The 24,000-nt window shown below is 38.5% G+C and overlaps 2 protein-coding genes across 5 annotated transcripts in view; one reads left to right on the forward strand and one right to left on the reverse strand.

Annotated features, from left to right (window-relative positions):
* QARS1 (glutaminyl-tRNA synthetase 1) overlaps positions 1–3,941 on the forward strand; it is a 103,187-nt gene extending 99,246 nt beyond the window's left edge. For both annotated transcript variants that reach the window (XM_085894626.1, XM_085894627.1), the window contains exons 22-24: positions 2,338–2,404; positions 2,716–2,841; positions 3,055–3,941. In XM_085894626.1, the coding sequence (XP_085750752.1) occupies positions 2,338–2,404; positions 2,716–2,841; positions 3,055–3,105 (244 nt within the window). In that variant the 3' untranslated portion in view covers positions 3,106–3,941. The remainder of the gene's footprint in view (positions 1–2,337; positions 2,405–2,715; positions 2,842–3,054) is intronic.
* The window catches only part of MLC1 (modulator of VRAC current 1), a 52,140-nt gene continuing 31,856 nt past the window's right edge, over positions 3,717–24,000 (reverse strand). For 2 of the 3 annotated variants that reach the window (XM_085894630.1, XM_085894628.1), the window contains 4 exons: positions 14,148–14,204; positions 13,920–14,042; positions 4,422–5,459; positions 3,822–4,004 (listed from right to left, as the gene is read on the reverse strand). In XM_085894630.1, coding sequence (XP_085750756.1) covers positions 3,960–4,004; positions 4,422–5,459; positions 13,920–14,042; positions 14,148–14,204 — 1,263 coding nt within the window. In that variant the 3' untranslated portion in view covers positions 3,822–3,959. Of the gene's footprint in view, positions 4,005–4,421; positions 5,460–13,919; positions 14,043–14,147; positions 14,205–24,000 lie in introns of all 3 variants that reach the window. The other variant, XM_085894629.1, reaches the window with a different exon arrangement.

Consider the following 24,000-nt stretch of genomic DNA (forward strand, 5'->3'; position numbering starts at 1 on the left):
CGAGGGGTTTTTGAGTGAGAAAGAAGGAAGGTTGTTGTGGATTTGAAAGGTCGAAGTGGTTGGTTTTGAAAGGGAGGAGTCGGGGTTGGTTGGATGCGAAGATGTTCCCGCTGCTTGGTTCTGCCAACGTCTCGCCTCGCCGGCCCGACTACGGTTCCCGTCCGCAGGACCTCGACCAAGCCTCTGTCTGGTCCTGCGACTGCTGATCCCCGTCTTGGACTCCGCTCTTCTCCCTTTCGAGCTCCTTCGCGGACACGATCCCCACACGTGCAACTGTGGACCAACTACACAACCTTTGTTGGGTGCTGCACCATGGAGCATCCCTTTCCCCAGACTGCTCAGGTACCCTAAACTGTGACCTCAACTCACTCCCACCCTGGCTGCAGAGACATTTTTCTTTTCATTGGGTTTATTTTGTCAGAATGTGTGGCGCCTGTCCGTTAGATAAACCTGTGTAAGATCTTTATTGTTGTGATTGTTGCTTTTATTATTCTCATGTCAAGTCTGCACTGTCTGCTTTTATAAGTTGCTTGCATAATTGTCACACCACACCTCTCTCATCTTTCCCCTGCGTAACACACCAATAAACTTTTTTCCTCTGCCACGTGCTTTTCCTTGCCTATTGTAAAATAATTGAAGAAATGGTCCCAGCTCGCCTTTGTCTTTTGCTCCATTGGTCCAGCATGGTTCGGATCTAAGTTTAGCCGGGTCTTGATTTCCGATAATCTGTTCCTTCCAGCCGGTACATCCTTGGCAGTGCTGCTTAACTGCATCCGATCCGGAAAGGTAGTTGGTAGTTGAGAGAGTGATCCAGTTCAGGCGAGGCATACCGAGGGCGTAGTTCCCCGGTCGTTGAAACCACGTGGTTAATTAGGTAACTTGGTTTGAGACAGGAGGACCCTACGCCACGCGGATGAGGTATTGGCGTCCATGGTCGGTTAAGCGACCCACCGTGTCACGGAATTATCCGTGAGCGACTGCCTACAATTCTGGGGAGTCTGGTGGGAATCGACATAGTTTCCCCCACCTCACAGTCTTTCTCTCTGCCAGACCCCGGCCTGCAACAATACATATGTATATGTATATGTGTATACAGTAAGTATGTATACACACACACACACACACACACACACACACACACACACACACACACACACACACACACACACACACACACACACACACACACACACAGCGTGTCCCAAAAGTCACCGAGGGATTTAGAAATTAAATAACATTTCTGTTTTTTAATAATTTGTTTTTCTTTTCTTTTCAGAATTTAGATTAACATTTGGAATATTACCCATGGAAAAATTCACAACTGAACAAAGAACAAAAATCGTGGAATTTCAATTTACATTTCATCGATCAATTATTCTCACCCAAAGAAGATGGACACCGAATAATTTCGTGAAATTCAGAAATTTCTTGGACATCACGTTCTCCTGATTTGGCGCCTCCCGATTATTTTCTTTGGGGTTACCTAAAGGAGCGTGTATACATCAATAAGCCCCATACAATTCAGTAGCTCAAGGACAACATCTGTGCAGAAATTCGAGGGCTGCAGCCAGAGTTATTGTCCGCTGTTATGGAAAATGCTGTCGAAAGAGCCCGTCTCTGCGAAGCCGAAAATGGAGGACATCGAAGCTGCATAATTTTTCATAAATAAAGCAAATTTATCTCCATTTTGTACATTTTATTTTGGTATAAATATAAACATAAATTAGTAAAAAACAGAAATGTTATTTAATTTCTAAATCCCTCGGTGACTTTTGGGACACCGTGTGTGTGTGTGTGTGTGTGTGTGTGTGTGTGTGTGTGTGTGTGTGTGTGTGTGTGTGTGTGTGTGTGTGTGTGTGTGTGTGTGTGTGTGTGTGTGTGTGTGTGTGTGTGTGTGTGTGTATATATATATATATATATATATATATATATATATATATATATATATATATATATATATATATATATATATATATATATTTTTTATTTTTTTTTTATTTTTAATGTTTATATAGGTGTGTATACATACATATATATATATATATATATATATATGTATATATATATATATATCGGGGCTGCATCAAAGCGGGACCTCATGGTACCCGGTCATCACTGCCAGCAGTTATAAAGTGGCAGTTCTAGTTATGTCTATTATTAATTCCATAGCACACCAGTACACAAACACCACACAAAACAAGTCCTGGTGAGGGTCTACAATCTCTGATTGCTCTTTTTCTTGTTTCTTTTGGTTTTGCTGTCCTTTTATCTTCATGAGTTGTCGACTTTTCTTCTTCAGAAGAATATATTCTTTTAACTCTGATACTATTATTTCAGGTTCCTGCACACGAACCCAGAAGACGCTGAGCAGGTTCCAGGGGGTTTCCTCACAGATATCAACCCTGTGAGTCTTCCTACAAACTCTTAACAAGGAGTGATTGGTAGATACATGCCTTGAAATGAAAATGTCAGAATGACATTTATGAAAGTTTCTTCTTCTTTTTTTCCTCTATTATCTCTCTGCAGAAACTTTCACCTTTTTTTTCTCTCTTTTCTTAAAAAGAACTCACAAAAAAATTTCAATTCAAAGTTAACAACTGTTGTCCTTATTTTGTTGTGTCGTGTTTGGCTATGGACCTGCTGATGAACCCCGATATCTTCAAACAGCCATAGCTTTTGCCTCTCTAAGATTTCACACATTGACTCTGTTTTCAGGAATCCTTGGTGGTTCTGCCGAATGTGCTCGTCGATGTTTCTGTGAAGGATGTGCCTTTGTTTTCCAAGTTTCAGTTTGAACGCATTGGTTACTTTTGTGTGGACCCTGACAGCACCAAAGATAAGGTATGTAGGCCATCTGACAGCGCCATCTGAACTTGCCCACCTGTGTTTCCCTCTGCCTCTGCCATTTATCTGCATGCACCTTTGCATACGTCTGTCTGTTGACAGCAAGTGTTTATTTCTTTGTTTTCTGTTCATATAGCTGTCCAAAATATTGCTGTGTACAATCTATTGAGTTGTTAGAACACATTTTATCCTCTTTTCCTGATGCCTCAGCTCGTGTTCAACCGCACAGTGTCTTTGAAAGAAGATCCAGGGAAGATTTAAACTGCGAAAGAAGACATTTGGGATGCAGATTATTTGTGGAATGATGTTTTGAAGTGGATTGGTGGTGCAGAAGGTGTGGGTGGGGAGGATGGGGGAGTGTGGTGGGGGTAAGGGGTACTGGTGAAAACTTTTATGCAGCACAGGCTGAATAGATACACTGATTCTTCAGAGTTAAATCAGTCCGTCTCATCTCAGGTGCAGCTGCGATAGATATATCGGATGCTTTCTGTGGCCTTAACTTTGCTGTGCTGCACTGCAGTATCACTTGTTTTGGGTGGAATTTACCCTCCCCCAAATTTTCCCATGATTCTCTGAGTAAAAGCATTTGCAAGTGCTGTTTATCCTTTTGGACACATTTCTGACTGTGTGAGACATTCCTGAAAACACTTGGATTTGTGCACTTGATGCTCATGTCGTTTTACTGTTGATCTGTGCTTGCAAAATGCAGCGTTTCACCTTGTTTCGGAGCGTATTTGAATGTAAAAGTATTGTCTTCCTTTGTTTGCAAATAAGAGGCAACACTTTTATGCGTTTCTGAAACCACGACATTTTTATTTGAAATTGCATTGCACGGGCTTTGCTCAAGAACATCACGTGATGTAATTGACCCTTTCCTTTTTACCATCAAGTACAGACGGCATCTGGTATTACAAATTCAATTGAATTGTAAAATGATTACATGTGAATATACTGACAGCAACAAAGTTCTAAAATAGCGTGGTTCACATTTGGCTCCCATAAAAGCTTGCATTGATTTGGCTAGTGTCTTTAAAAGCACAAACTAGTTACTTGTGGCATGTGTGAGAATTCTCCAGAAATATATTGGAAGAGTGAAATGGACTCGTCTTATTTCTTCAGTTTTCGGAAAATCTTTCTCTTATCTTCTGGAACTTCATGTCCTGAAATCAAAGAAATTGTCTTAATAGCTGTTTTTGGTTTGATTGTGACTTCCTCTGATCATTTCATTCTGATTTTGAGGGATGCTGTCTGAATGACTAAAAAAAGGACCTTTAATATGAGGTTTAATATGAGACTAAAAAGAGGACCTTTAATCACATTTGTTTTGAACAAGAAATTTGAAATTTTGAGTCGATTTAATCAACCCCTGACAAACCTGCTTCACATTGTTTCACAAAACTCCATTGAGGTAACACACAATGCAATTTATTGATGCACTCACTCTGTGTAAGGCAAGCAGCACCTTGTGTGGAATTCCCAATACCTGTTATAAATCGCTTGTGAAAGTGCCAAAACATTTTTGACCAGTTCATTGCAGTTGGATTGCATCAGAAAATGGTGGTAAAGGCAAAACTCACCAATGTATAGTTGTTTTCCACGCAGCAGTGCCTCACCTGGCTGATGGGGCTTTGTGATCTTGATGTAGTGGGGAAGAATTCTGTGCTCCGTTCATCAGTGCTGAATGGGCTGCTCGGCTGTGAAAGATTTTGTGAGCGGTTCAGGCTGCGAGGTGCTGTTGAGCGGAAGAGCACGGGCTTTGTAATAGTGGGTGACAAAACATGCTTCGGGTACACAGGCGAGGGAAGAGGTACAAAAGGAACTAAACTTGGTGCTTGCTTTCCCTTTACGCGACTCTTTGGAGAAGGCATCCTCTTGCCGTTTCCAAAGGGTAAAACTGAGTAACTCTTGTGGCGGAGAGCGGGAGATGTGCCCGATCCGGTTGAGGTACACTTTGACTGATGTGTTATGTCCATTGAATCCGAGGATTGGAGACTTTCAGTGAAAAGAGGTGTTTGTGAATCTGGGGACTTGGGTGTCGATGGTGAGAGCTTGCCTTGTTGCCTTCCTCGCTGGGAAACCTTGTGGCCTTGTGTGCTTAAAGGACTCTCTGGTTCGGAGCCTTGCAGCATCGGCACGAGCACTGCATGCCGATGCAGCGCCGAAGCTTTGTGGATTGTGGTGGGTGTGGGCAGCGGGTAGTGCTGCTGCGACGGAACCGACATGGGGACTGTTGGCATGTCTGAACATCCAGGCAAAGATGATTCAGAACCCGATTCAAGCGTTTCGTGCTGAAAAACGAGCATTGGATGATGAGAAAGTGGAGTGGTGGGCACTGGAGATCCTTTGCATAAAGGGGTTGTAGAACCAGGTTCCCCACGTGCAAGGACCATCGTGGGTAGGTCTGCCCGCTGCGAATGATCCTGTGGTCCTCGTGTCTTTGTTTGAGTAGGAGGAGAATGTGCGTGGCTATATGGTGATGCATCAGGTTGTTGTTGGCGCAAGGAGAACAGCAAAATGTTTTTCTTGTGGTTGGCGCACAAGAAAAGCATAATGAGAGTGAGTATGCTGTTCACAAAGAAAGCCAACATCAGCATGGACAGCAGGAGGTCGAACACCTGTCATATGGGGGTGGGGGTGATGGGTTGAGTCCAGGTTATGGAGGTTCAACGCAACAAGTTTATTTACCCATTTTGTCTGTAAAAGGACAATACGGGGCATTTAAAACGACGTCTGAATGCTAACGAGGCCTTTTGCACATGCGCTGTGCGCGTTTTGAGTGACTCTGTTAAGCTAGCCAGGTACTTTTAACCTGCCGTTTGAAGTATGAAATCTGTCATTCAAATCGTCTTTTTGTTTTTTTAAACATAATTTTCAGCATTTAGATGAAAGAGTGGTAATTTCAAAATGGTTAACGATAATTTTTCTGTTCAATGCAAATCCGACTCACGGAAATATTGGAAATACGAGAAATATCCATGGATGAGGTGGCAAGTTCGTACCAACAGGTGTGAGTAGTCAAAACATACACACGCAATAGAAATGATCGCAAGAAAGATTAAAAAAAAATCTATAACTAAGTCAACAAAGGGAGAAAACACAACCGCATGTTTGAAAATGATCTGAAAAGATATCACAAACTAGAGAAACAAAAGCAAAAAGTATCAAATCACCCCGAAAAGGCCCGAATGGCATTTCAAACTTCTGGTTAAAGCAAGTAGATGCTCCACACAATGACTGCTTGAGCATTCAACAAACTTATCCAAGGGGAGGAGACCTTGGATGAGTGGCTCACAGAAGGTAATGCCTTCCTCATCCCAAAATCTGAAGACTCCTAACTTCCTCACAAGTACAGACCAATAACCTGTCTCCCAACAACATACAAACTTCTGATGTGAATCCTTGCAGAAATTATATACTATCACCTAACACAAAAAGGAGGCCGAGAGGCAGAACAGAAGGGGATGCAAGATGCTTTGGAACAATAGACCACCTACTACTCAACAAGGCTGTACTCAAAAATGTGCAATACAAGAACAACCAAATTATCCACAGCATGGATAGACTAAAAATATTTTGATAGTGTTGCACATTCATGGATGATAAAATGCATGCAATTGTACAAGATTAAGCCCCCAAGTAATCCAACTGATAGAGAAAGCAATGGACCTTTGGAAATTGGAATACCACATTGATATTACAACACTCGGAAGGAAAGATAAAAATACCAAGGGTGAAGATACATCAAAGGATCTTTCAGGGAGATGGCCTTTTGCCTCTCCTGGTTTGCATGGCCCTGGACCCACTGAGTAACCGCATTAATGAGCAAGGACATGGATACACCCTGTCATCAAATAAGAGAATGTCCAAAGAAACAAGAAAGGTGACGAGACTGCTGTACATGAATACTTTAAAACTCTTTTCACCAAACGACGATAAATTGGCAGAACAACTCGAATTAATGAAACGGTACTCTTGACGACATTCAAATGGAAATTGGCCTCGATAAGTGTGCCAAGTGCACATTCATGCAAGGTAGACCAACAAAAACAAACATAAAAATTGACACACAACAATACAGGAGCTGGACAATGAAGCATTATCCAAATACAGTACTTTAGAGTAGAAGAGGGGCACCAAATATGTCACAAACAAATGCGCAAAACAATTACCAAAGAACACCTGCATGGAATGAGGCTCATCCTGAAAACTTACTTTTCTCCAGGAACAAAATCAAAGCCCTAAACTAACTCTCAATACCAGTATTGCAGTACCGCTGCGAAATAATAAACTGGTCACAATCAGAAATCACTAAATTGGATATTAAAACAAGAAAACTCCTCACCATCCCCAAAATGTTTTGCAAACATCCATGCATCCCGAGTGTACCTTCCAAGACAAGAAAGAGGTAGCGGCCTCATGGAGTTCAACCAAGTGCATAGAAAGACAACTGCAGTAGTTTTGGCTGAATATGTGAAAAGTGAAACAGATTGCCAAATCCAATTTGTCAGCAAACATGAAGACAACAAACCAAAGAAGGTATCCCTAACCCACCCAGCAAAAAAATTCCTCAGGCAGGTGTGAATGGAAGATGTCACACAAGAAACTGAAACAATGAATACAGCCCCAATAATTGCAAAAAAGACAAAACAAAAGTATGGAACGAAATATCAACAGATTATACACTGACAACTGGGAAAACGATAAAAGACCAGGAAGGTATTCAAAAACAAAACAAAACAAAAAAAAGAGTTGGGCAGATTGGGAATAGACAAGGAAAGCTCTTTGGAATGGCTAAGAAGAGGTCAGTTCAACTGGGATGGAGAACAAATCATTAAAAATGCCCAAGACCAGGAACACTACACCAATGGCTTCAATAAAATGGCGGGACCAAGTCATTCGGACAAGTGTAGGTTCTGCAAGGTAGAAACAGAAAGTACGAGTCACCTCCGATCAGGATGTAAAAAAAACTCGTGTCAGAGCAGCTGTGCACACAAAGGCACAACAAAGTATGTGGAGTAATCTACCAACACATCTGCAAAAACTTAAATATCCCAGTTTCATAAAACTCATGGAAACATGAACCAAAAGCAACAATTGACAACAAGGAAGTAATGCTCATGTACAGAGACATGACAGAAGTAAATAGACACCATGATTTTAAAGGAATTTATTTATTGAACATTTGAAGTACATTTGATCTATTTTAATATATACACTAGTATTTGGTAGACTTGCCATTTGCAGATTTCAATGTTTTTACTCTTTCAGACATAGACCTAATGAGTTCCGAAATTTTCTCTTGTGGGATTTCTGCCCAGGCTTCACACAAAAGGTTTAGCAATTCTTCCCGTGATGTTGGCTTCCTGGACTTTTTTTGCACAGCTCGATCCAATATGGCCCAGAATTGTTCAATGGGATGTATGTCAGGAGACTGACTTGGCCATGGAAGTCACCTGATCCCAATTCTGTCCTGCTATTCTTTGGTCTTTTTATGGTGCGGCATGGAGCTCCATCTTCCATGAACACGATGTTGTTTTTGACCATCTGACCAGTGGAGAAGATGGGGAGATGTCCATCCTCAAGGACAGAAATGTATATTTTCGAGTTGTTGTTGCCAACACACTACATAAGCTCTGAACGACCAGCGCTCCAGATTGCTCCCCACAATATCACTGAAAAACCACCGTGTTGGACAGTTGGCTGCAATCGGTTCAAAGAGAACTCTTAACTGAGAAGTCTCCAGACCCATACGTGTTCAGTGTCAGAAAATTGAGCAAATTGGGACTCATCTGAAAAAAATGACAGTTTGCCAAAACTCCAAGTGTCTGGTGACCATCTCGTCAGCTCACTTCTTTCTCCTTTGAATGTTGGCTGGTCTAAGAAGAGGTTTTCTCCGAGCTTCTCTCCCATAGTAGCTCAGTTGATGAAGGTACCACATGGCAGTTCTTAAGCTAAATTGGACATCCTCTGCAACATTGCTGCCTTGCAACGGGGAGTTTTCTCAATGGACCACTTGACAGCTTGAAGGCACCTTTCTGAAGGCCCGGATCTACCATAACGGGAAGCTGTGGATTCCTTGCCTTCGCTGGTGAATTGCACAATCACCCGATTGACCGTAGAAAGTGGAATGCCAAGGTTCTGAGCTATCTGACGCTGGCTAACTCCACCTTCCGATGGGCCAACAATTTGTCCTCTTTGAAAATCGCAAAAGTCGTGTGCTCCCTGGATTTGAGGCATAGCTAATTGTTATGCACGACCCAGGAATTCGTTTCTGCAAATAAATAGTTGACTGTCAGTACAAATCACTGATGAAATGAATAAATTTAAGGTGTCTATTTACTTCTGGCATGTCTCTGTACAACCTTTTGATCCCATCGTGCGTGGACATAGAAAACAAAGCATTGCGACTGGATATAGTGCCGAGGTACAAAAAAGAAAAGAAGGCATTTTTAATTGAGGTTTCAATACCCAGCGATTTTGGCCTTAACAACACAGAAATCAAGAAAATGACCAAATACTAAGATCTCAAAAATGAAGTGAAAAGATCCTGGAATCTGAAGAGTGCTGAAATTGTACCAGTGATTATTGGAGCAATGGGAATGATGAAGAACCATACAGAGATCTTTAAAAAAAAATCCCTGGGAATATTACGACAAACAAACTGCAGTTGGAAGCTGTCCAGCACTCTGTGACGATCTTCAAAAGAGCCTTCAGAACAAAACTGTGAGAACAAGAAAACTTCACACCTTGATCCATAAATCATGATCCCTTACTGAAACGAAGGTGGAATCTAGGAGACCTCTGAGGACTCCGTTCCACCTTCTGAAACCTGCATATGGAGATGATAACACACACACACGCTAACGGAGGTGGATACTTTGAGACCGGGTAGGTCTCCATTACATCTCCTGAAACCCATCCATGTGTGGAAATAGCAATCAATAACAGCAACTTACACACACACACACACACACACACACACACACACACACACACACACACACACACACACACACACACACACACACACACACACACACACACACACACACCATGCTTCATCCTTTTACCAATAGATGCAAAAAATCTACCATTTCTCTTGTGGCCCTGGAACCAAACAATTTTTTTTTTATAACAGCACTCACAGCCCATACAGTTACTCCCTGTCCCACCACCCCACACACCTACTTCCGAACATGATTAACATTAAATATAATTTTTAACTTACCTTATGAGCTAACAGGATAGCATAGAGATGTGCACACTCACCTTTAAGTTGTCTAGCCTGAGTTGGAATCCTGACCCTGCTATAAACTGTCATCCTGGTGTTTCACAGGCAGGGTGATTCATCAGTGTGTGTGCCGTCCCTTGGATGGACATTCAATGGGATTCCTATCTGCTAGCATTTGTTGGTGAACGTTAAAGATCCTATGGTGTCCTTTGTGAAGAGTAGATGAACTATCGCCGAGACCATGGCCAAATTCCTACACTAACCAGCGGAGGCACAGCCGTGCCCTCAGCCAATGAGGTCACCCTCAGTAACAATTACATCAGTGACAGATCCGTGCCCTCAGCCAATGACACAACCCCACAGCCTTGTGCTGCATACGAACTATTGAACTTACCCTGTGCATTAAGAAGCCCCAAATATGACCTTCCAAACGGAGTTAAGAAGCACCCGAACCAGATACGGTCTTCCCCAGGGAAGTCTGGCTGAATGATGGGAATGATGGCAAAGTCTTTGCAATTGCAGACGTTCATTAATTAAATCATCAAGCCTGCCCTGTTCACACAAGGTAATCCCACAAAGTTCAACCTCCACTCACTGATGGGGATGATCGGGGAGGTCGGGTAGAATGCCCTATCGACACACCTTGAATAAGCCCACATTATGAGTTGTTTTTGTGGTATCAGCTGCAAAATATCACCTTTTTGTATGAGTTGATCAGAAAGTTCTCCAAATATTTTGTTGTGCAGAGACACACACACATCCTTTACTCTCAAGTACTTTTACAAGTATTTTCAGCTTCCTTTAGAAGCTTTGTGAGCCATTTTTGGTAACAATCCTTATCTGGCACACATGATATACATTATGCACTCCCTGCCCCCATGATCACTGTTGGGGTTTCTGCGCAAGCACGCCAATAATTCTGGGGTGGATTGTATCATTTTAAAAGTGATGTATAGCTTTAGAAAATGTGTTTCTTCTTAAAATAAAATACAGTGAGTCCTGTCTTGAAAGACCCCACCTCTCATTTCGGGCCACCGACTTGATGATGCACTGATATATCAATTTTATGTCCAGGTAGGTTTGGGGAAACAGCTGAAATGGTAGCCTGGGACAAGTATCAATGATGTGGTCAAAGTTGGCATTTGTGTATTGATCCTCAAGTCCTGTGCAGTTGCTGTCCTCCTTTCTCTGTACTCTTTGCAAGCCTTCCTCAACGTTGCTTGCCTTCATCCGGGATGAAATACAGAAGGTTGTCAAGATGGATCCCCTCATTTACAGGTCAGTCGGCCTTCTTCCCATCATAAGCAAGGTAATAGAATCCATTATTGATGTTAACCTTAAGGTTCATCTCTTATTAAACTTTGTAATGCCAGAACACAAATGTAGTTATTGTCTCAGCCAATCCACGTTTGACCTGCTTCTGTTGTCAAAGATGTCAAACAATAGATGTTTGACCTGCACTTCAAGCAAGGCCGAGGCAATCTCATTGTTCTTCTCTTGAACATTTGACAAAATCGATTTCCATTTCTGGTTTCACGGCCTTTGGATGCAGACCAGACCTGCTACCCTCCTTAAAGCTGTTTTACTGCTCAGATTATTTGCCGTCGGTCTGTTGGAATTATCATCTTGCATGTGTCACAAGTGACTGTCTTATGTTGTCCTCGAGAGCAAACTGCCCTCCATGTTTGTCTATATGTTGTGGTTGCTGTTTCATGTTTCTCACCTTTCCTTTCGGCCTGATTTGTTGTTTCTCGGTTTTTCCCCCTCTATTTCTGTTTTCCTTCCTTTTCCTTCACCACAAAGCTGTTTGTTGAATCGTTACAAACAGGCTGTTCAGTACCTTCCACTCAGAGGCTGAGGGCAAGGCCTTCTCTTACCACAGACAGGTTTTTTATCTTTTATATATATATATATATTTTTGTATACAAAGTCAAGGCTCATGGAAGAGCTAGAACACTGAACGAATCAGGATTCAACAGAACGAAAGGGTGGTTGGTGTCCTGGTTGTCTTCTGTTGGCTTCTATGTGGTCTCACTCCAGTCTTGTTTGGTTCTTGCTTCATTCATTCTTTCTTACCCTCTCCAAGTTCAATCGTTTTTCCTCCTTGACTTCTTAATTTTCCTCTTCTCTCCTCTTTGGATTTGTTTCCCTCATTGTGTCTTATCTTACTCTTTCCTCCAATCATTCAAGGTTGCAGCCTGCTATATCTTGATGTCTCCAAAGCCCATCAACAATCAGTACGCGACTTTCAAAATGATGTAATCCACCCCAGAATGCTCGGTGTGCATGTGCGGAAACCCCAGGAAACTTGCGTGTTCGCATCAAAATAAAATAGGCCTATACCATGTGTCTGGCGTAAGGATTGTTACCTTAAATGGCCCGAAGTTCTAAAATAAGCCGAAAATACTTGGAAAAGTACCCGTGAGAAAGGCCTGTGCCTCTGCACAATGAAAGACTTCAATAACTTTCTCAGCTGACGGAACGGGCACCAGCGCGTACTGCAAACTCACGACCATGTGGGTCAGTGCAAGTACCGAGTGGACGGGCGTGTGCTACACAAACCCTTGACGGATCGCTCCAAGTGAAGGGGCTGTGTATGTGCATTTGGTGCTTCTGAACACTGATGGGAAGGACATAACTGGGGCTTGTGGATGTGCAGGATAAGTTTAAAATTATATTAACTATTAATCATATTGGGAGGGGGGCTGCTGTGAGGACTGTAAGGGCTGTTGTTCAAATAGATTGTTGGTTTGGTTCTGGGGCCACAAGATAAATAATACTAGATTTTTGCATCTGTTGCTAAAAGTTGAAGCGTACTTCCTTGCTTGTGTGTATGCTCCTTGCTAGTGTGTATATCCACTGCCTCCGCGAGCTTGTACGAACAGGAAATGGTTTGAACCTGACCTCTCTCATCCACCCATATTTCTCGTATTTCCTCTGTTTCAGTGAGTCCGATGTGCATTCAGGAACACAACAATTATGGTTAATCATACTGAAATTGGCACTCTTTCGTCTAATTGCTGGAAATTATATTTTAAATCCTATTTGAATTACAGATTTCACGCTAGTAACGGTAGGTTAAAAGTACTCAGTGAGCAGAACAGAGTCGCTGTAAACGCACACCCAGCACATGCGCAGAAGGCCTCGTTTCGTATTAATATGTCATTTTGAAAGTCACATGTTCTACTCATGTGCTATATCTACCCCCTTCTATACTTATTGTTCCATTCTTATTAATTGATGATGTTTGCTGGCTTATGCCTCCACCCGTCCTCTGTACCATGTGACCCAGTTGTCAGCACGTTTCACAGCTGTCCTGTGTCATCCAAGACTTTTTTGGGGCAGTGTTTAAGGCTCATGTAACCCCCAAATGTCCCTTTAACCCCCTGTCCAGGTTGTCCTAACGGGACACCTGCATTAAGAATAGGTTTTTCCTTCAACTTGTCTCCACCCTTCAGCAGATTCTCTTGAGAATTTTCTGTGATCCCTTTTTTCCCCTCAACTTTAATGGTGATAAATGATAGTTCTGATACTTTGATGAATCCATCCATCCATTGGGACCATACTCTGTGCAGAGCGTTGGTGCTGCTGAAGCAGTCTCCTTGGCTATCGGGCACAATCCTGGACGGGTCGCCACTCCGACACAGGATACCAGAAAGCTGGCGCTCATTTTGCCAACCTCGGAAGGATGACAGGCTGAGTCAACCCACCTGGTATTATTTCAACAGCCAAGTAGGATTTGAACTCAACAGCCTCAGATCCCGAGTCCACCACCCTAACTATTAAGCCAACACCAGGCATACTTTGATGAATGTTATTAATAAATTCCATGAAAACTCCTTACATTCATTGGAGCTGTGCTGTGGCTGAGTCCGTGGAGTAATCGCTCTGTGCTCATTGCAAGGTACCCACTGGCTGCTGCAGTCACAGGGCTGCTCAATCCACTGAGGGCTCCCAGAGCTTCGACCTGTTCACAGTGCACGTATTTGTGAGATGCCAATCACTCCCCTCCCTTCCTTTGTTTTTCCTTTTACATCGATTAAAATTTCGTAATGAGTAGGATGATTCTCACCAATATCTGAGATGGATAATCTGCAACCACATGGCCAATCACAGCAGCAGGAAAAGACTGTAAGCAGCACATAAAAAATATTAATGTAAGCCATGACATTCTTAGAACCTGCATTCAATTGCATGACAAAGTTTGGGAGCTGATTAGCTTTAAGTATGACGTCATTCATCGGTTTTGCTAAGCTTAACTTCTGCTGTTGTCTTGTGTTTGTGAATTTTTTTTCATGCTCAGGATGATCCAACGATTCTTGCACTTGCGGGACCAAAATACAATTTATTTAATGGCCACAATTAATCCCACCATCTTGCGAGGTTAGCTGTGGGGGATGTTTAGGCCAAGCCTTTCTACGAATCAGCCAAATAGGCCTGACGTTCGACCGAAGATGGCAGGAGTTTGTAAATTATTATTATTTTTTGGATACATAGGTCGAGGCTCGTGAAAGAGCTCGTACTTGTAAACTGAACGGATTAGGACACAGCTGGACAAAAAGAACGATAGAGAGTGGTGGGAAACACCAACAGCAGAGTTGAAGACCAAGATCGAGGGAGACTTGGACAAACAATGGGTGTGGGGAGGAATGGGAGGCAGGAGAGGATGCATGATGTGGGTGAGATGGATGCAGAAGGAAACTCTCAGGAAGGAAAACTGGAAATTTGGAAGGAGGAGGGATTGGGCTCGAGGGTTAACGGGGGGAGACAAGATCATGGTTTTGGATTGGGGATGATCTGAGATGGTGGTGAACAGCTGTCTTGAAGAGCTGGAGGGAAGAGAATGTGGAAGTGTTTCACAGGTGGGGAAAAAGAGGAATGAATGAGTGGAGGTGAGCAGAAATCATCGATTTAGGTAGTTTCACCAGAAGGGGGTTGATGGTGGACCGTGTGTACCCTGCAGAAACCTTGGGGGGGGGGGGGTACAAGGCACAGAAAGAGTAGAGGGTATAAGGCCAGAAAGGAGGCGGTAGAAGACAGAGACCTGTCAGTAGATGATAAATGGGGTTTCTGGGACGCCCATTCAAATGAATGGGGGAAAAGGGAAAAACTTTCTGACTCAAGCTCAAAATAGGAGACTGATTTTCTCCCCACCTATCCCCTTTCCTCCCACACAAGCAAATGTAAAATTGAGACTGGTTTTCTCCCCATCTATCCCCTTCCCTCCCATACAAGCAAATGTAAAATTGAGACTGGTTTTCTCCCCATCTATCCCCTTCCCTCCCATACAAGCAAATGTAAAATTGAGACTGTGAAAGATTGAGACTTACTGATTAAAGCACTTCTTCCCCCCAACATAATCACAGTCCTTTTATATTTTCATTCCACTCAAAGAGTGAACCAACGAATATTTGCCCATGTTCTACTTTAGGGAATAACTTCATTTTCTTATAACATTCATTTCCATCGTGTATATTCACAAAGAATAACTTGGAACTTGGTTTTTGGTATAAGTGTATTTGTTGAAAAGAAATGAAATGATAAACTTCTCTTAATGCTCTTATTTGACCACCTCCTGAGCAACATATCATTTTGAGATTGTAGTAAATTGTTTTTCCATTGTTCAATTGATAACCATCAAAGTTTTCAGTCCATTCAAGGATATTATTTTTTTTTTCTTTACATCCTCCAACCTATTTGTAATTAAATGTATCCGCTTATTTGTTTTATCTACTTTTACCCCAGTTATTTCTTCAATAAGACTTATTTGATATTTCTCACATTCTTTATGTTTCCCATTTAAATACCAAGGCTGATTATTGGTTTGGTTATTGCTTGGTTCTGTCATTTATAAATCAGTAAAAAGACGGCGGTCGCCTGTTAAAATTCTCAACCCAATATCTTAACACTTATACTTATAACCATAAGGGAGACTAATGATTTCATTCTCTAAAATATATATATTTTATCATCAAAAGCTCCTAATGCTTTCTTATTTATCTCTTCTGTATATAATTGATGTTTATAACTTCTTATTGTATTCATTTTTCTGAACTCTTCCTTCTTTAAGGTTAAACAGTTGTAATAATATTTAAAGTTTATTGTTTCCTTGATTATATTTTTCTTTATTCCCTTTAGCTTCTTATCACACCTTTCCATGCTATTATTATCAATATTTGTAAAAGCATAAGACTTTGATCCAAATCCTATAAATTCACTCATGACTTTCCCACACAATTCATCTTTAAACTTACCAAGAACCTTTTTATTCTTTGATGAAAACAACACATCACCTGACTTATAATTACTTGTAACATATATATCAATATTATCAATCATATCCTCATATAAATCACTTGTCTTAATTTCTGATATAAAACTATCTGTATCCATATATAACAATGACACATTGTCCTTATACTTTGATTTTAAATTATTAGAGTAATAGTCATACATTAACGACTTTGACAAGTCAATAATTGTTGTTCCTACATAAATAGGTTTATCCATTTCAAGACTCTCTTTTTTCAAATGAATAGCACAAAAGTTCTCTGAAAACACCTCCACTCGCTGAAAACTTGGTCTATTAATTAACTTTGAAGCCTGTTTCCAAGATGTAGCAAGTCTTTTGTTTTGTCGATTCCTAACATTTTCCATAATCTTTCCAAATACAGAATTATTCATTAATTTATAAAAGGCATTCTCAAAATCTGTTTTTGCTTCTGTTCTCCTTTTTGTATTAAAATCAATATACTTCTTTAACCAATGACTGTTTAAATTTCAAAATCCTATGAATTTTCCTCACTCTCAATGCAGCAGATAAATATTGTCTCAAGTTCCTTTGATGCAAAACATAACTTTCTTCATCATTTAATGTAGTAAGTAGTTTTTCTGGAGATTTACCTTTTATATTAAATGACTGTTGGTAATCACTTAACCATTCTGTTTTTTGGACTTTCTTTATCAGGGGCATAAGGTTGGTCTTTGTTTGTTTTGAAGTTCTTCTGGATATTTTAAGTCAACCTCGAAATAATATCCAACTTCAGCTTCATCCAATTCTTTTTGAGAGGAGACAACAATGTCTTGTAAAACTTTTTCATAATGTTTTTCTTAAACCCATTTAAGTTTTCCATAAGGTAAAGATTGAGACATAGCCCACCATTACAAATTGTGAGCATCATAATACATCAGGTAAGAGTTGTCCTCTTATTATAATCAGGAAGATATTTGTTATTTGCTTTCGCATATCTCTTGGCACATACTTGAAATATTCCTCCTCTTTTAGCCTTCTCTATCATTAAAAGCATACCTATATCACTGATTAATTCCAAATTCTGTTTTGTCATGTTTAACATAGCACTCCAAGCCAAACCTGGGGCTGTGTAATAGTGAGCGGGGTCGAATCCATTAGAATTTTTATTATGACAGACTGTTCTAAAAGTTTCAAACACATCAGCCAATACCAATACATCAGTTTTAAGATACAAATCATGATATTCTCCAAGATTCTTTATATTAAACGTCTCTCAAACCTTTTTAGCTTGTGTATAATCTCTATCAGAAATATGAGTTTTAGTCAACTTGTGATAGAAATTTTCCCTTGAAGGAAGTTGTGTTTGTTTAAACTTCTCAAATGAATCCATGTAGTCATATGGATATATTCCCTTTTGTGATAAGAGATCAATCTCTTCTTGATTTGAGAAATGTGATTTCAGATTCGGTAAGTTTTTAATATTTGATGCTAAGTTAGATAATGGACTTGCCATAAACTTATATGTGTCAAGAAATCTGATATGGGTTATGGGGGATGTATGAATTGATTTTGTGAATGAGATGTATTTTTGATCTGTGTTAGGAATGTCAGAAATATCTCCAGATGTCTTTGAAAGTTCATTTATAAATAGATGTGTCATAGTGAGCATTGTTGTGAAGAAATGCAGGAATAGAGTTTGGGGGCTTGTAATTAAGATTACAATGGGAATGAGCTGGACCTCTATATTTTCCAGTAAGATAACAATGATCCTGAACTTTGACCTCTCCCTCAATTTTATCCTGACAAATATGACAGATGCTGTTCTTTCTAAATTCCTTTTTCTCTCCCTTTGTTAATGACATTAGTTTTTAGGTTTTAACCATTATTTATCTTAGTCTTATACAGTCTTTTCCAATTGTATTACAAACTCCTCTGAGAAATCTAAACCTCTAAAAAGTTCTAACTTGTATTCATCACCAACAGATGATTTGATATAATAAGAGAAACCACAAGGAGTACGTTTTTGATATTTATTTGTGTATGATTTATTTGGATTTGGAGAAACAGTATCTATCTTTTCAAGGATACTTTTAAAATCAGCATATATCACAAATGGATGTTTTAAAGATTTGTTAAAATCTTTGAATGATATGTTTGAACCTGCTTTTGGTAAATTGATTATGGTTGATTTATGATTCCTACAATATTTTGAATGTTGATTTAATCGTTCTTTTGTGTGAAAGGAGTTGAGACATCTCTTACAAGGATACGTTTTACATTTTCTCTTGTATAGTTGTGATTTGGTTAATCTTGATAATTTTTTGATGAAAGCATAATGTGATTTTTCCTTTGAAGTAAAGTTGAGAAGGTCAATGTGTGTTTCATCATTTTTGTAGTTGTTTGAAATTTTTAATATCTGAACTTTGTTTGTATCCCTTAATCCATATACATTAACAGATAGATTATTCATTTTCTCAAATTTAGCAATATCTCTCAATGACATTGGAATCTTTAAATCTTTAGCATTTAATGTATTCTCGTATTTCTTATAATGTTCAACCCTTTCAGGTTTCCATTGTGGAGGATGTAAGTGAGCAAGAACAGACCATAGAAAACATTTATTATCTTTGTTTTGAATATTAACAACCACTTTCTTAAGTTTTATTTATTTTGGTAAATCAATATAAGAAGCTTGAAGAGGATCTGATTTTAAGATGTGTATATCTAAAAAGATTATTTTTGGAAAAGCAAATCCACGACTGACTACAGTGTTATCAACATCTTGTTCTTGTCTCTGGAGTTCATCGTAAACATCACATCTTACAAAATCTTGAAATGATGAGATAAAGTGAGGGTGTGTCCTCATATAGGGAGTAGTTTCATCACCTTTTCTTACCATATTCAATTTTACTCCCATATAAAACTTAAAAGTTTTCATTTCACTTAATGTGTTATTAATTATAGTTTCAATGATTTGTTTAACCATATCAACAGCTTCCATGATTGAAGATGGTCCATGGTCTTGAAAGCGAAACAATCTTATTTTTATATGTCCTTTAAATGACCCATCAGTGTTTTCAATGGAGAATTTAGTGGCACCTTCCCTTTCTTCATTGTTCTTGTGTTTGCGTGATTGAAGGTGTTTATTATAATTTTTTTTTAAGAGTATCATTATCACATCTATACAATGTTTTGTTTCTTGGTCAAGTGGAGATATTTGTCTGAAAAGATTGAATGTGTGTTTGTTGGTTTGAAGGTGTTTTTTCTAACATTTATATTCATGATTACAAACATTGCAGTACGTTGTATTCACCATATTAATATAACAAAACTTTGCTTAAAATAAAATTTTCTTGATGAAAATTCCGTTTAATTTATATGTGAATCTGTGCTTAAAACCATTTTATCCTCCAACTTTTTTCACTTAATAATTACAATGTATCAAGAAACAAAAGGCAACTTTCAATCAATCTCTTCATTTGTAAAAGCTTCTGAGAAATATGTCGAGGATGTAAAATTGAATAAAGATAAATATAACAACTATTGGATAAAAACAATTATGGTGAATCATATGAGTTCTTCAATTTCCTTCAGCGGAAGGGCTTTTAGTTTATCTGGAAGAACATTAATTAAAGTAGCTCCAACAAAAGTTTCTCCTCCCCTTCTGGCAATATATTCAAAACTAGAAAAAGCAATGAAGCACGAAAAAGTATCAAAAAAGAAAAACCTCATGGATGAAGCTTTAGAAAGAAAATATAAGACCATCTTTAATATGCAAGGAGAAATTTGTATTTTTTTCAACAACCTGAAAGATGTAAATCCTGATGAAATAAAGCATGTTAATATATCAGGTGAAATGACATTTCGTTCAACAGTAGTTAAGGATCATTTTAAAATTACCTTTAATATAAAAAATGTAGTAGTTGAATCTGTTAATGAAAAAAAGTATTTCTATATAGATGGGAATGTTTTTTTTTCTACTAATTAAATGAGTCATTATTCAACTGAAGATTTTGACGATTTTAATTATGAGAGTGATGATAGTATATCTGTTGGAACAGAAGACAGTTATGATACCGAGAGTTTGTGTTCAAACGATAGTTATGAAAGTAGTTTTATAGATTGTGAAAGCACCAATGAAAGTACCGAAGATGATACTGAAGATGAATTTTATTTGAAGTCAAGTTTTACTTTATAAATATGAATAGTTTACTAGATTTTGAGCCTCTCGAATTTCCTGATTCTCCACATGACAAATTCGAGAATTGTCCTGCGTGTGAAAGACAGGGATTAAACACAGAGTCAAAAGCCTATAAACAATGTATGTTCTGTGATTATCTTCTAATTCATGATAATAAAAAATATAAAAAGGAATATAATTCTTTGAGATTTACACCAAAAATGAATTACTTTACAAGATTGATTCGAGAAATGAATGTAAAGTATGAGGGTGATGATACACCTTTTCTTACAAGAGAAGAGACTAAACAAATGACGACCATGTTTTGTGGATTGATGATTTATATTATTAACGATTGTCATTTTCAGGAAAATATCAACACAAGATATTGTCTAAATAAAATAATGGATTATCTTGAAATTAAACCTGAATAAAAAATTAAATAACCTGTTTTCCAAATATAGAAATGAATGATTTTTTTACCCATTTGGGAAAATAAGATAAAATTTAACAACCATAAAAATCTACCAAATTCTTTAAGATGTCTCATAGTTGGTTCAAGCGGGTGTGGAAAAACCTGCTTACTTTTAAAGATGCTCCTTACTCTCAACTTTTTAGATTATGATAATTTAATAATTTTCACAAAGTCGAGTTTTCAACCTGAGTATCAACTACTCTCACAAGGTTTTAATGCTGGTCTTCAAAAAGAAGATATAATCGGTTTATTTAAACTTCAAAACAAACTAAATGATTACAACATTGAAGATATAATACAACTATTCTGTGATACACAGAGATATCATAAGAAATCAAAGCTGATAACTTGTATTCTTAGTGATAATATGGATGATATACCTTCTCCCCAAGATTTGGATAAATCAAAAAAGAACCTCGTTATCTTTGATGATTGTGTTAATGAGAGAAACCAAACGGTAATAGATAGCTACTACACAAGAGGGAGACATTCTTCTTGTAATTGTATTTATCTTAGTCAATCATACTTTCAACTCCCTCGTCGTTTAATAGGAAACAATGCTAATAATTTTATTTTATTCAAGTTAAATTCAATAGATGTAAACAATTTTTGGAGAGACAATTGTTCTACATTATGTCGTAAAAAGTAATTTGGGGATTATATGAAGCACACGACTGAAAAATATAAATATATTGTTGTGAAACAAGATGAGATATTAAAAGATATATTTTGTATTTTATAAACAATTACATTAATGTTTCTTCTCACAAAAGATGGAAAACAAGGTTCAGCTGTGAGGGATGGATCAAAGCATTTTGATAAACCATTGGATATGAAAAATAAGGATGATATAGTATATATTGATCTGCTGGACTCTCTTAATTATAGGGTTAGTCTATCTGGTAAAAGTAGGAAGAATGAGAAGGAGAAACACATTATTCAGGCTTTAAGTAGGCTTGGTTCAGGTGTTAGTTTTCTTCCAAATGACCCATCACAATTAGTTAATAGGCTGTTATTGCTGTTGGTCGTAAGGTCGTAAGAAGGCTGGAAATAATTATTTTAATGAAGCATCAGCCATTTCAGACCAGTTGATGAACATAAAAATAAGTAATAAATGTCAATACAAAGACATTTTATCCCATATTAAATAAGATGAGAAGCACAATCCTGAGTTTTAATTTCACAACAAGCGACCACACATCTTCATTCCCATACCCACTGCAACTTGACGCAACAAAAGATTATGAGGCGTCTTTATTGTCCATGGAAACTTATAATACCTTGTTTATTATCACCTAGAAAAATGACAAGTTTAGTTATAATCTGGGAAGTGGATACAAAACGATAACAGTTTCATCTGGAGCATATGAGATTTCTCAAATATCTTCCAAAATTGCTCTCCTTATGAAAGAACAGGGTGAAAGAACTTTTCCCTTCCCAACACACACAGTGAGGGGAGGGAGAGGGATGAGGGGGGTGGTGGGTCATTGAGGGAGCGCACCTACCCCCCAACCCTAACCCTCCTCCAACCCTCCCTTTACATCTCCTTTATTCTTTTCTTGTAATTCAAAATCAGATTATTATAAGGAAAGCATTTATAATGAAACAAAAGTAATAACATTGAACGAAATCTTCTTTCGCAGCAGTCTGATGGTTTGTTTTGGTTTTGAAACTCGATCAACATATTCTGTTCAAAACAAAGAGTGAAGAACAATTAGGGTATACAAAGATGATTATAATATGATATTAATAAAATAATAAATATAACATTTACCTCCAGAAGATAGAGTATCGTGTCAGATTCCTCCAGAAGATGAAGTTGTGTGTTTGGTTCATCCAGACAGGTGTTTAAACTGAAATAATAATGAGTCAAAGACAGAGGCGCGCGCGCGCGCGCACACACACACGCACACACACACACACACACACACACACACACACACACACACACACACACACACACACACACACACACACACACACACACACACACACACACACACACACACACACACACACACACATACACACATACACACATACACACATACACACACATATACATATACATACATATATATATATATATATATATATATATATATATATATATATATATATATATATATATATATATATATACACACACGCACAGAGAGACAGAGGGATGATTTCTCACCTTTGACTCGACTCATTCAAGGTCAGAGGACGTGAGAGAACTTCTTTCCAGCCAAGAAAATGTCATTCAATTCTCTTCTGAACGATCGAATGTCTTCAAGGAAGTCATTCATTTTTAGCCACTCATCATGTAATTCAAAGGCCTCCTGTTCTCAATCAGTTATCAACAATGTTCTTATTGGGGACAACCTGTTAGAAAAAGACTAATTATTGGCTGTATAGTGATTTAATTCTGTATTAAACAACAAATAATGAATTGAGTTAAGGATCTCACCTGTCATCTTGTGAAAACGATTGATCCGCAAGGTCGGAGAAATTATCCACACAATCCATTCTCTAAACAAAACACACTCGGCACACAAGTTGGTTTAAATAGCCTCCTGTTGATAACATAATGGGAGACTACACAACAATGGGGTTTTCAGGGTGTGTCCCACATAGGAAATGACCGGAATTTTTTTGGCTTGGTTTGGGTGAGGAAACTTGGCTGACTCCAGACTGACTCATTTTAACACGAAAATGAAACAGCTTGCTTTAAATTATTTTGATAAAAACTTACATAAAATAACAGATAATGTTGAATTTGAAAAGACCATGAAAAATAAGAGCATGAAGAGATGTTTATCATTTCATTTCTGCTCAACAAAGACACTTATACCAAGAACCAAGTTCCAAGTTATTATTTATGAATATACTAGATGGAAATGAATGTTATAAGAAAATTAGTTATTCCCTAAAGTAGAACATGGGCAAATATTCGTTGGTTCGCTCTTTGAGTGGAATGAAAATACAAAAGGGAAGAAGTGCTTTTATCAGTAAGTCTCAATCTTTCATAGTCT

Source organism: Eptatretus burgeri, chromosome 9 (genome assembly GCF_056783735.1).
Source record: "Eptatretus burgeri isolate ZD-2024b chromosome 9, Ebu_testis_v1, whole genome shotgun sequence".
Classification (NCBI taxonomy): domain Eukaryota; kingdom Metazoa; phylum Chordata; class Myxini; order Myxiniformes; family Myxinidae; genus Eptatretus; species Eptatretus burgeri.